A 13,955-nucleotide genomic window follows, 5' to 3' on the forward strand; every position below is an offset into this window, starting at 1 on the left:
TTTGCTTCACTTTAACAGGAACTCCCAAAGCATTTCAAAACAACCTTGCGTAGTGAACACACAGGAGTTAATTTGCTTGCGAATGGCATTTCACACATTCTTAGAAGTTAACCTTCATTAAATGGTTTTAATCAAGATGGAAAAAGAGGAATATTTTCTTTAAGTGTCATTTTAAACTTTTATCCCTGTATTATCTTCTGAATGCTGTAGCAATGGAAAGTACTTATCTCACATCTCCCTTACAGCACAGAGACTGCTCTTTCATTATCAGTTTTTAAGAAGCAGTAAACTTATCTCAGCTGCTGGAATTCTTCACCAGGAATAAAAAAACGAAACCAGTAATGATGTACATATCATCTGCCTCTGCGAAAATAAAAACTGCCAGTGATATGCTGGGAAAGATCTCCTTAGACTCCTTTCACACAGACTTGCAGCATTTTTATTGTAACCACGCAGTGTAATTTCAAATAACATTCTACAGCAAGCTCCTAAAATACGTCTCTACTTTGAACAACAACTGAGAATGCTATTGTGGGTCCCGTGTCTACAGCTGCTTGCTTATTATGTCATATTTGCAGAGCTTTCAAGAAAAAAAAGACAGCATTTCTTCCCCCTGCTACCCAGACTTACCAATTCAGTCCAGGCTTTTGATAACAAGCTCAGGACAACAGCAGAACTTGCTCTCCCTCACAATTTTAACTGCACAAATACCATTGGAAAAGTATATTTTGGGGTCTTCATGATATCACACAGGAGGCTAATACACAGGTCAGGGCTCCTACACTCCGGGAGGCAGAGCATGGCTACGTGTGCTTTGGATGCACAGGGGACAGACATGTCTACACTGCAGCACTGCTCTTACGGAGCAATGCACCACACTTCTGTGCCTTCACCTCTCCAACCAGAAGATGAAGACTGTAATAGTGACCTCCTCCACAGGGCACTGTAAATTCTACCCTTCAGCCAGGAGGGAGCAAACTGGAATTACAGCCCTGCTGTCAGAGCTGCCTACATATTAGGTCACTATAACCATATTTAATAAATACAGTAGGTAAAAACAAAACAAAGAAGAAAATCACAGGTAGGAATGATCTGAGAAAAAGCTGAACCAGGTATACACCCTCTCAGCTAAAAGTCCGCCAGTCTACCCAAACTTTTGCGACACGAGGACAGACAGCTGGATTACAAGGTAAGCATAGGACTAGATGCACTGCCAGGCTCTAAGGGCTGGATTATAGCGTAAAGTCCAACTCGCAGACAGTCACAACAGGCATCCCTCAGGGCTCTGTCTTCATTCACACTGAGCTACCAAAGCAGAAGGCACCACAGGCAGGTCTGTAGCTGACACCAAGCTGGAGGAGCAGTCCATCCACCAAAAGGCAAGGTTGTGCTCAGAGGAGCCTCAGCAAGCTGGAGAACAGGGTGGGCAGGAACTGCATCTGTCTTTACATTTAAAAAGTCCTCTGCTTAAGACAAAATAACCCCTTGCTGCAGTACAGGCTGGGACTCATTGGCTACAGAACAGCTTGCAGAAAAGGAACCAGAGGTCCCCATGGACAAGCTGAGCAGGAGTCAGCAGCATGCTCCCGCATCAAGAAAGACTAAGCACATATTGAGCTGTATCAGCAGAAACTCTGCCAGTAGTTAGGGAGAGTGATTATTTCCCTTTATTCAACAGTTATGATGCAGCATCTGGAGGGCTGTGTTCAGGTCTAGGTCCTCAAGAGAGACAGATATTGATACCCTGGAGTACCTACAGTGACCAGGTCACAGGGCTGCAGCTCTGTATGTGTGACAGAGGATGAGAGCTTGGCTTGTGCAGCCTAGAGAATGCTTTTGGCAAGATCTAACACTGTCTTAACCACCTAATGATGGTGTACAGAGCAGGAGCCAGATTCTTCTTGGACATGCACAGTAACAGAACAAAAGGCAACTGATGCAAGGAATGCAAGGAAGAAGAAAAGGTTTACCATGAAGTTCAAGAAGAGTAGGACTGATTAGAGGTAACAAAAGCTCTACTTGAGTAGGGCTTCAGCAACCTACTGATGACATGAGTGGAGAACTGAATTGAAAAGGCTCCCTCCAATCTAAATTATTCTCTGATTCTACGTGGGACACTGGCTTTCTAGATCGTCTCTGCATTTTGCCAGCTTCAAATACACTGCCTGTATAAACATTCCCCTGCATGCATATCCCACCTTCCCTGTGTCTGCATGCTGGGAAGCTGGTGGAAAGTTCTTTATCTTCTCTCACATACTACAACCCTCTGAATGTTTTGGTAAAAAGGATTCTTGCAATGATTTTTTTTTTTTTTAAGTTACTTTTTGTGCAGTTTTTTCTTTTTTTGACACTGCCCTTTGGTTCTTGATATTGCTCCCCAAGCAGCACTCACAGCTCCTGCTCACGCTCCCATCTTCTCCAGTTGCAGCAGCAAGAAAAGTGATTCCTTTACTGCTCCACAGGGAGGGCTGCCAACAGTATCAGCAAAAAACAAGGACTGGAGCACTCTCTTGTTTCATCACTGAATGACTATGAGAAACAGCTGAGACAATGAAGTCATTGGTTCAAGGACTGAGGAATGAACATAGTAGCAACCAATGCTTGAGTTTCTCTGCCACATTGAGAGCCTAGTGTCTGAGTGAAAAGAAGGCAAAAACTAATAAATATTATACTGAAAGTTTACAAAAATATTTTTCAGCTGAAAAAGAGTTATCTGAATAAGTGCTGAACATAATTATTGGCAATGAACGGGGTACTCCAGATGTGATAAGAATGCAGTGATTTGGGAGTCCCTAAGAAACAACAGCACAGATGCAGCCCATCTGTTGCATTCCCTAGAAGGCTGATCCTTTTAGGACCAGAAATTTTCATACAGAAAATTCAACTTAGATTCTGCAGAAGTTATTGGCACTCACATGGGAAACCGAAACCTTCAACTCCAGATACACACAGAAAAGAATGTTCTCTGATTCTGGGTACCGACCGAGACACTTCAGCTGAAAACTCCAGATGTTTCTTTAGAATAAGACTTCTTCAGTAATAACTTACAATTATTTTCACATTTTTTTTCCCCCGGTTCCCTGAAGAAGGATGGTCCATCAGTAATTCCTATGGAAAACTGAAAGAAGAAATATTCTCAGCGCAGCCCATTCAGTTCTTTTGCCCCAGAGGAAAAGTCACAGATAGAAAAGTTCCTACAGCCTAACAACCTTTGGAGCTGAATAGGCAGAACTTCATTACTCTGAGGCTACAGCTTCATTAGGAAGAGAAACAAAAAGAAGTGTGCTGCTAATACATGCTAGCTAGAAGGGGACAAAATCCTTGCAAGGACACAGTGCTCCTTTCTCACAGAGCAGCAAGTTCAGGTAACCTCTCACATTTTCAGCAGCCTAACCTGAATCACCAGCTCTTTGTTTATCCTACAATTGTGCCACATATTACATTACCTGAAATGACAATAAGAACTTTGTTTCCCTGTGGAAACTGTAAGGCTAAAAGGCTCTCTGAGTACAATAAAAAGTTAAAAGGACCAATTAGACTGGGAAAAAGAATAAGTCACAGAAACACACAAACCACCAAAAAGCTACAGAACCGATAAGGAGAGGAAAATCCCCCCAGCACAAAGACAGAGGCAATGTTAGGAGTTCAGCATTTTCATGACATAGACTTAGCACTTCAGGTAGGACACATCATGTTGCCGAATGAGCATTTTTACTGCATTATTTTCTCATCACATTAAAAAGACTATAGAACTTGTGAAATAAGTTAGATGTGACTCTTTGCCAGGTTTTGTTGTTGTTTTTTTCCCAACCTACGTAGCTAAGAGATCTTTGCCTTCTTTCAAAACTTGCTTTCCATCATTAGCAGTTCACATGCAGTAGCACATACACATTTACAGTTCCTCCCTGCTTACCAATACAACAGGAATCTTAAGAGAACTGATTTCTACTCCCTGCCTAAGCACAGGACTTTATTCTTGGCACACAGGCTGTTCCACCACTGAAGAAATAGTTATACATCTCCATTTAAAAATACCGATTAGCAAATCTCATAGCACTTTACCAACACACGCAGTCAAAACATTACCGAGACTACTGCATTTCTCCTAAGTGGAAGGATGTTGAAAACATAAATGATTCACTTACAGCTGATCTAAAGAAAAGAGCTCTGCAATTTATGTTTTATTGTCAAATGTTTAAAGGATCAAATCTAAATAAAATACACAATACACAAACTTCAAAGCACACATTATCTTCAACATCTTATTTCCAATTAGCAAGTCAAAATAAAGAAGGCGTGGGGAACATTTGGCTTCAAAAGCAGAGCTCTGGAAGAAACCATGATTTTGGCTGTTTCAGGTCTCATTTAAAACTCCTGTTTTCCTCAAACTGCTGAAACTGGGTAATATGGAAAAGTGATTCCCTCTCTCAAAGGGGGGAAAATAGCAGCCACACCACCATGTGATTGAGCATTACATCAGTCGTGCTTACAACAGCGCTGAGCCAATCTGCCAGTTCAACTTAAAAAGACATTTTCTTTTGCCTTTGTGGAAGGATGTGGACAACATGGACTGGCCATAAAGGCAGGATGGCAGTGCGGAGGTAAGAAAAGGCTCAGCTCACAGTTTCACTCAGCATGTTACACAATGCTAACATACACATAGGCTAAAACACGATCAAAGATTGTGCTATTTCTGTATAGTAAAACTACATCATGCAAAGAAAATCCTGGTGGCAAACATCTGAAAAAATAAGATGGCTCTTAAAGGCTTATACTTTATTTAGATGTAAGAAATCATTCTCAAGACTACTACCAAGATACAAAGAAAGGCCGGTATGAAAATGACTTGTTTTTCCAAAACAAACGTGCAAGGCAATATTGCTTCTCTGATACACCTTCACTTTATTCTTAAACATCAAAAAACATAAAGACAAAGAAAACCACGTAAGACTTAAGAGCGTGATGGAAGTGGGCACGGTTTTAGAAGACCTCAGCTGAAGTAGTATTTGCAGATAGCAAACACAGAAGTGCTTATTGGTCTCAATTCAGTGGATTTTATTTACTCTATTTGGCATTACCGATCTTAATTAAACTATTTAAGAATATGAAATTGTCTTCTAAGGCATCATTCTTACTGCATTAAAATGCAAATATAGAATCTTCAAAATGATTTGAATGGAAGAGAGAGTTTAATTTTCTAAATGACTTCTGAAGTATTAAAATGCAGAAATCATTAGCAATGGCTACAACCAGGAATATATTTTTCAGTGAGCGCAACAAAAGCATCAACAGTGATTGACTGGCTTTCCTGCCAGGGTTAATTTAAGCAAAGAGTCAGGTAACTTTTACTTTTCTTTCAAAGAAAGGGAGAGTGGGGGCACACAGAACGAACCAAAGCATCTCCCCCACAGCCCACCCCACAAGCAGTGTATCCTCTGACAAAAGCAAGAATGTGCTACACAATGACCAGCCACACCACGCTGCTTTTTATTTCGCTGGTGTTTGCAACTTACAAGCTCCCACCAGGTTCAAAACATTACTCAGTTATAATGCTGGTTTTGCTGACATAAGCACCAAAATTCAGATGCAGAGAGAAACTTCTGAATTAAGCAGAGCCAACCTAATCATTTTCTCTTTCAAACAGCCTTTAAGATGATTGTTAAATATTTATTTCACAACCACACAAGGATAACTGAAGGTCAAAGACATCAGAGGTGCAATTCCATTCCTTATCATCCTTTCTTTGTATTTGTTTCACTTGCAGGAGGCCTTTCTGCCATCACATTTCCCTCCCCTCATTCATCACCCCATCTATCGCTCAGGGCTCCATTTACCTCCTCAGATCCCGTGTCTGCAGCAGTTTTTTCAATGCCTCACCCTCAATCCACACTGCTGGTAATTTAGGGCTGCCCTTCATATTTTCACCTCGTTGCTGTCACTGCCTTCACAGCTTCCTTGTTCTCTACCTTCTCTCTATCACAGGAACGTCTCACCAACTCAAAAACTCCAAACTGGAACTCAATTACTAAGGCTGCAGAACATACAATGGATTTCAACAGTCCATTACTGCATACATAAAAAAAAACCTGGTACAGATTCTTCTGCTGCAAGTATTTCTGTTACACAGGGCCCGACACGGTGAGAGCATGGGGCTGCCAAACAATGAGAGCATTTGTTCTACCTGCTCATAATGCGATTCAAGCCCACAGCAGCAAAGGCTTCGGTGGATCTAATCCAGAAATGTACAGAATAATGGTTGTTCCTTCCAAAGAGGGACCTCAATGGTAGATTTTGTCCCAGCACAGGCAGGTGCGACAGGCAAGGGCCTCCAAAATTAAAACACTCCAAGGTGCAAAAGCTCTACTGTAATTAAAAGCCATGCTTCCCAGCAGTCACATCCATCAACGTTATTTTGAGAAAGAACTGCTCAGAGAGAGACATGAAACACTTTGTTCTAAAGCAAAAGAAGTAGTAATTCTGCAGTCAGATTTCAGAAAAGGATTATTTTGACCTTTACTGTTCACAATTTCACTTGAATGGGGAAAACAGGAACAGCAAAGCTACGAAAAACCACCTAATCTGTAATCTTTATGGGCCATCTTGTGACCCTGCCCCCTCCCCAGTCTTTGCAGAGGCTTTGTTTAAAGCTGCATTACAGAACAGTTGACAATCTGAGCCACCTGCTGGGTGCCAGAACCCAGAGGGAAAAAAGTTGGTCACTAACGCATAGAAGCAGTGAGAATTTCGACATTGAATTTGATGGGGCAGAAGCAGGTCTCCTCCATGCCAGCACCAGAGGTCAAATACTTCTCCATCCCAAATTAGTAACAAGTTAATAAAAAAGCAGATTTTCAGAGTGTGCAGTTCTTAAACAAAAGATTAGCCTCAACACACACAGACAGGCAAAATTACAGTCCTCCTGCTTCTTTTGGATGATATATTTAGAAATCCTATTAGCTGGAGAGATCAACATTCTTATCTGAATTTCCAGGATGCTGTAACATGCAAAATTAGAGCAGCTCTCTTAAGTGGCTCAATTATCACTACTGCACTTACAGCAGCTTTTCCCCTCCCTCCCTGCAGCATCCATAACGGGCATTTAGCACAAGAATTTAAATGGCAAGATGTTGGCTTGACACACTTCACAATGTAAAGTTTCCCTTCTACATTATTTTCAAAATCCTACAGTAACAAAGAAAATCATCCAAGTACAGAATCTCCGCATTAAAATTGTGGTCAACCCCTGGAAAACTACCATGACTTTCAGACAGGGCACTCTGCATGATAATTCCATTCAGAAGCTGCACTCAGTATTTTCCTGCCACACCTGAGTCATGCACAAGTGAGGGTTTTGGCTTTTTTTCCCCCAAGGGACAAGAGCAGAACCTGAGGGCACTATGCCCCTGGGGCTGAGCCATTTTGCCAGTCCAAAAGGCTTCAGGTCATTTTCTTCTTCAGAGGGAATTCCCATTAAAAGACACTGCAAGAAATCAGATACAACTGGAACAACTTAAGTATTACATGCAAGTACCCATTTTCATTCTAGATACCACAAAGACATCCATGGGGACTGACAGGTATGGCACAAGACATAAGGGAATCATGAGATTTTCTGTTAAGCTCTTGACATCATTTTATAAACTCAGATTCATGGCAAGCAAAACCAGAGAGAACAACCCTGCATACCATGTCACTGAGCACGTGGAAAGTTTGCCCATCTTTCCCACCAACAGAAAACATGAAATATTCCCTCAGCAGTGTGCTTCCATCTCTCTTCATGGCAAAAAGCAGAACTGTCAAGTGAAAAATCTTATGATTCTTCTTCACTACGTGGAAAAGGAAACTGGATGCGTTAGCTTCATGTCACAAGCCCAGCTCTGGAAACCCAGCAGTCCCAACTCTAGAAGAAAGCGTTGGAAAGGCTGGAACACAGGGAGATACAAACTACATTTCTGTGAATGTCCTTGACTGTCTTCCTCCTTACATCTTTAGCACTTCTTCCTGTGCTATCCAATAAGAGTGAACATACAAGCCACACACTACAAAATATACGACCTCCTTGAAAGAAGATGCAAGTAAAATGAGGCAACGTATCTGCAACATACTAAGGAGGCAGGTTGTCATTAATAGGGTGAAACTTCCCAAATTGAAATCCAGCCATACAAAAGCCTGCCAAGTTTTAAGTTTCATTCTGAAGTGAGAAAGGGTTCCAGTCCAAGCATCTTCTTGAGGAGTAACACAGTGGTGCCTTTTATAACAAAATAATAATAATAATCTGGTGAAATGAAGCAATTTGCTTTGGTAAATATTACATGCATTTTTAACTACATCATTTTAAATCAGATTTTAATATCTTATGCCCTTGTCAAACTCAATATTTGAAAAAAAAAAAAAAAAAAAAAAAAAAGTTTTGAATGCAACCATACTTAATTAAAAGGTCAGTGACTAAAAAGACAGCCAAAAGAGAAATATAGACCATTTTTATTAACTTCCCTAACTGGAGCTCTAAGATTTTGTTGATTGAAGTCTAATTTCAAAAGTTAACTTTTTAATTGGGTGTACTACGGCCTGCTGGCTCCAGGAAGTTTAGTAGAGGTCGAAAGATTGCTGGAGATCTAATTTTTCATTTCTATTGAAGAAGGAAGTCTTGCCCTTTTCCTTGCAAAGGCAGACCTTGAAGTGTTAGTGGGGAAACAAAGAATGTATCCATCAAAGGCCTTCATCATGAGGTTACACAGCCTCACAAGATGGTACGGAAGCCAACAGAACACGATACCACTCCAAAGAAAATTAGCTGAACATCTCACAGAGTCCAAGAAGTGAGAAAGGTTCCCTGACTGGTGCCTAATCCAAGACTGAGGAGATCAGTTCCATCTCAGATTTTGTGGGTGACTTAGAATGTGTCACTTAGCTTTGGTTCCGCAAGTGGAAAATGAAGATAAATACTGTCGGCTTCCCTTATAGTCACACGAAAATAAACACATGAAATGGGGAGACATTCAAACAGCTTGGCGAGAGAGTCTAAGTATTGCAGACAAATAGGAAATAGCCAAGTAGAGCCCCACACAGAGAGGAGATGCTCCACAATCCTTCCTGAAACAAAAAAAAGAACAGAGGAAGCAGGGGAGGAAAAGCACCTGGCACTTTATGACTCAGTGCAAGTTTTACACACAAGAAAGCAAGGCACCAAACTTTCTCCCCTCTCCTTCTGCTCCCAACGCTCACGTTTAACAGGTTGTTTTGCTTCAACATTTAGCAGGAAGGCTCTTTTACAAACAACTCGGAGAAGAGGCCTCACTTGGCTGCCCTGCACTGACCTGGAGGAACTCATCCCATTTCTCTGAGTACAAAATGCTGCTGAAGCCGCCTGAAAAATGTGGACACGGAGCTGAGAAAGCTGCCCAGGGGAGAAAAACCTGCCCTGAACTTACCTCCGTGGGCAAACTCTGGGATATTTACACAAGATAGCTGGCAAGGGAACTCTGTAAGGACTCTTCTCATGTGGAAAAGCTTTTATTTACTAAGGTTTCATACAATAGGATTTGGTTTACAACTAAGGGATCATTTTCCAAAGAGCTTCAAAGGGGGAGGGGGGGGGCTAAGGTGGTGGTGCTGAGAGAGATAAAAGACTTTTACCGTGTAAAATATTACTGATAAAAGGCCCAGGTGGTAGCATTGGAAAGCATTACAAACAAAATCGTGGACAGTCACACAGTTTCTATCGCAGCTGCGTATAGCAAAAAAGGACCACAAACAGAACGAAACATTCCCTGATGGAAACAAACCGATAGTGCACCTGGACGGCCCCCTCCAGCCCACATTGTTCCCAGTGACCCCGGAGCCCTGCAGCCCAGCCCATAAGTCACCCCCAGCCCGGCCTGGCGCTTCCCAGCTTCTCCCTCCCGGAAACGGCAGGGCCAGCTAAAGAGCCCTTTGTTTCCATTCAAACATATGTAAGGGTGGAAAAGCTGTTCAAAACATTAAAGAGAAACAACCAAGGACTGTTGCTATTCCAAGAAATGAATTACAAGCTGGAGGCCGCAGTGCCCTGAACGCTCGCAGTGCCAGCTGCAGTCAGATGGCCTGGGAGTGCTCAGAGCTGCTCAGACCATGGGAGGCACCCAGCTCACACAGACCTGGTGCTTCAAAACCCACCATCTCCTTCGTACTGATGGCTTTTTGCATTATAGCTCTGCTTCTGACACTGAAAATACGGAAAGGTTTTATGAAGAGAATAATAAAGTTTCTGTAGGTAGCTCGTCAGAAGGGTGAAGCTCCTCCCAAATACTGCCGGCAGCTAATAAGCCATCTTCCTTTAGAACATTAGCACTGGCAAGTAACATAAACAACGTAAATGAAAAGCTATGTCAAAGTTACTGCATTGTGGGTTTCTGTGTCAAACAAGATAATGAAAGCCATAAACTGATGTAACATGAATTCAGGTTGCAGATAAAGGATTAAGCCTTCCAAAGAATTATAAATAAAAGATGTCACTGAGAATTTTTTTTTTTTTTAAATCTGAAGTCTATAACTTAAAGGGAACTTAACATTTAGTTGTATTATATAATTTGCATTTTTGTATTAATTAAATGGCACACAGGAACCACAAACTTATTGTTTGCCATTTCAGGCTGAGGGTGTTCAGGCATAATTCAGAATGCAGCAGCAGACTTGGCTAGAATTCTCCTCACATTTTCACAGAGGCTGGCTGGCGACACGTACGTTACAAAAAAAGAAGAATAAGCAGATATCCACGTAAGATAAATACATTCCATTCCCTCAAACTGCACTCAATGCAGACAATTAAATCCTGTTTTCCCTCTCCAAATGCTTCCCACTCCTTTCATTCTGACACTGCCAAGCACACGCCACCATTTTTTGCCTCTTCAGCCCAACCACACCTAGCCATCCGTGCCCAGGCCACATACACATTTTGCTCCTTCTACCGCACTATTTTTTGAAGAAATGCACTGTCTTCCATCTCAAAGACTAACCTGTTAGTCTCAGTGAGAACTAAGGGAGAGAGAACTAAGAACCTAGTTTAGTGAGAACTATTGGTGATGGGTGGGTGACGGTTGGACTGGATGATCTTGTAGGTCTTTTCCAACCTTGGTGTTTCTGTGATTCTGTTCCCATCTAATCTCTCTTGTCCCTATGATTCCTGAGTCATGCCACTGATTCACCTGGGCCACCTGAAACCAAGGCATTATCTCTATGTTTTGAAAATGCTGCTTTTTGCATCTTCTTTCATTTCGTCTCTTCCCTCTAAAACAGACAATGAAAGTATTGAATTTTCTTTTCCCTCTCAAATAATTTTTCCTTCTTCCAAGTAAGTTCTTCATAAGAGTTCTACATCCAACACAATGACAACAAATGTATAAAGCACTGTAAATCTCTTTAGCAGTGCTACATAGATCTCAAAGTGTTTAAAATACTGTAAGTGCTTCATACATTGTATTTCTTCTCTTCCCATACCATCCTCTACTCAATTCTCCAGAAAACCAAGTCCAATTGCAGGCTTACTATCTGGAATGTGCATCTTCATTCCTGCTAAACCATCTCATCACTTTGCCATTCTACATATGCTTTTGATTTCTCTGGATTCAAAGGCTTTAGGATCAATTCTGCCCCATAGGACATTTGCACACTGCCAAATCAAGGCTGAAAATAAATACAATACGCCAACAATGATCACTGTAATTAATCCGCAGGGACTTGAATATATTTTAATTTCAAAGGTAAGTAATATGCACCTGTCTCTCAGGTTTTCAAGTTTCTAATGAAAGAGTAAGATACCAGAAAAAGCAACTTATAGTTCAATGTTAAGAAGCTCTATTTTAAGGTCTGATTTTTAATCTACACTGGTATTAAGTGCTTAAAAACAAAAACAAGAAAAACAAACCAGCAGAACACAGGCAGAGCCAGAACTCACTCTCTCAAACGCACTCACAATTTTTACATCAGTTACAAAATGAAGTTTCTGATTTTTAAGAAAATCAGCTTCAACAGAATTGAGCCATACAGTCATGCACTACCACATTCTGAATCCCAGGTGGCACAGTAACCACGTATGTAGAGGAGTTCTGTGATATTAATACAGAAAACAGAGGCCATCCATGCAGTCTCGTTCATACCATGCTTCTACTATTTCATATGTAAGATAAGACACAGGAAATGATCTCCATTTAATGAAAAAGGTGGAAAAATGAATCTGGATATTTATGAAGTGTCAACCAGACCAGAATGTCTTGCACGTAACTGAGATACATACTGAAGTACTTTAAAGAAGGATATGTCAAACAAGCAAAGAATTTTTGTTAGAAGAATAAGCCATGCTTACATCACTCAAAACAGCTCATACTATTTCAAATGCTTTTTTTATTATTCTTTCCATCATTATCAGTGAGGAAAAATGGACTTGCATATTAAGGCTAGACTATGCTTAGAAGTATCAGATAATGACTATAAATAAATTGCTTATAATTTATTAATTGCTGATAAAAAAATGCACGTGAACAAACAATATGAGGTCACAAAAATATCAAACAACGCTGATGGCATACACAAACCACTTTAAAGCAGAAAAGGACAGTTAAAATAGTACAGAAGTATTGCTTGTATTCTCTTGAGTTCGTGCTACCTATCTCCAAATTCCAGTTAACTGCAACAGAACGTTAAAAAAAGCATGTTTAAAACAAGTAAGTTTGGATAGCCATCAATATTTATAAGTTACAAACGTTTTAAAGATGTACAAAAGAAAAATAGGAATGCGTAGAGTAAGAGTACTCACTTGCAACTGCAACCTGTGTGCCATGCTACCTTCAGACATGGATTCCCTGCGTGATCTTTAAGTAAGTTTCCTAGTTTATCAAATGCATTTTTCCTCAAAACTCAAACAGTGGTGATATTGTCCTTCCCACATTACAGATACAAGCATTAGAAGAAAGAAATTCAAGTACTGCGATGGAAAATTCAGAGGAATCGAGATCTGTTTTTTAATGCTAAAAGTGCAAGAGGCAAACAAACAATCCCTAGCAAAGCACAGGAAAAGTACAGTTTCACTAGAAGAAAATTCTGAGAAACAAGAAGTTACTGAGGGAATGCAGAGAGAATTCGATGGATCCAAGAAAACACCAGTAAATATTTAGAACAGGAAAACTTCTATGTGTACCACAGGAAAAACATCCCACTCCTTTCATTACACAAAACCAACACTAACAGACTTCAGTTCTAAACACTTACCTTTTCCAACTTAGAAAAAAGATCTAGCTGGAACAGTCAGCTTGCTAAAGTATGGCTTTTTCTGTTCAACAGTGAATGTTTTCTCCTACCACATAGGCATTTTATGTAGGGTACCAAGTGATAACTTTCAAATTGCACAATTGTGAAAGGATACGAGGAGTTCCTTCTGTCCTGCACACCAGGTAGAGACACGCAGCAATTACGTGGGTCATCTTCCTCCCCCGGGTTAGATGCTTGCTTACAGCCATCTTGAAAAAATTGAAGGCAGTATCCAGACAATGTTGATTGAGTTGAAGCTGGTTTCCTAAGTGGTGAATCTGACGTTTTCCTAGAAAAATTAACAAGGAAAAAATTCTGAACAACTTCACAATCACTTTTTGGGGACTGAGGGAGTTGAAGACAAAACCAAAAGAGCAGATTTGGGATTTCTCTGTGTTAAATAGAGAAGTTAGAACACAGCAATCACTCATGTTCCTGGGAGCAGCATCATTTCTTAGGAAAAAAAAAAAAAAAAAAAAAAGCCTTATTTTGGACTCCTATAACTAAAATGGGTTCCATCAGTGAGCCCAGGAAAATGAAAGCTGCATTCATAAAGATCCTCCAAGAGAGAATCCAAAACATTGCTGAGGCTACTCAGATAAAAGATTACACACCCCTCCCCAAACATAGTTTGAAAGCACTATGGAGATGAGCTTCTGAAAACTTCAGATCAC

The 13,955-nt window shown here is 40.6% G+C and overlaps 1 protein-coding gene across 1 annotated transcript in view; it reads right to left on the reverse strand.

The window, feature by feature from the left end:
• The window catches only part of BRF1 (BRF1 RNA polymerase III transcription initiation factor subunit), a 160,773-nt gene that overhangs the window by 107,141 nt on the left and 39,677 nt on the right, over window positions 1-13,955 (reverse strand). Inside the window, exon 3 of the mRNA XM_042862651.1 lies at window positions 13,397-13,570. Within this exon, the coding sequence (XP_042718585.1) occupies window positions 13,397-13,490 (94 nt within the window). The 5' untranslated portion in view covers window positions 13,491-13,570. The remainder of the gene's footprint in view (window positions 1-13,396; window positions 13,571-13,955) is intronic.

The sequence above is a fragment of the Lagopus leucura genome, unplaced genomic scaffold (genome assembly GCF_019238085.1).
Source record: "Lagopus leucura isolate 7727_CA_CO unplaced genomic scaffold, USGS_WTPT01 Super-Scaffold_1, whole genome shotgun sequence".
NCBI lineage: Eukaryota > Metazoa > Chordata > Aves > Galliformes > Phasianidae > Lagopus > Lagopus leucura.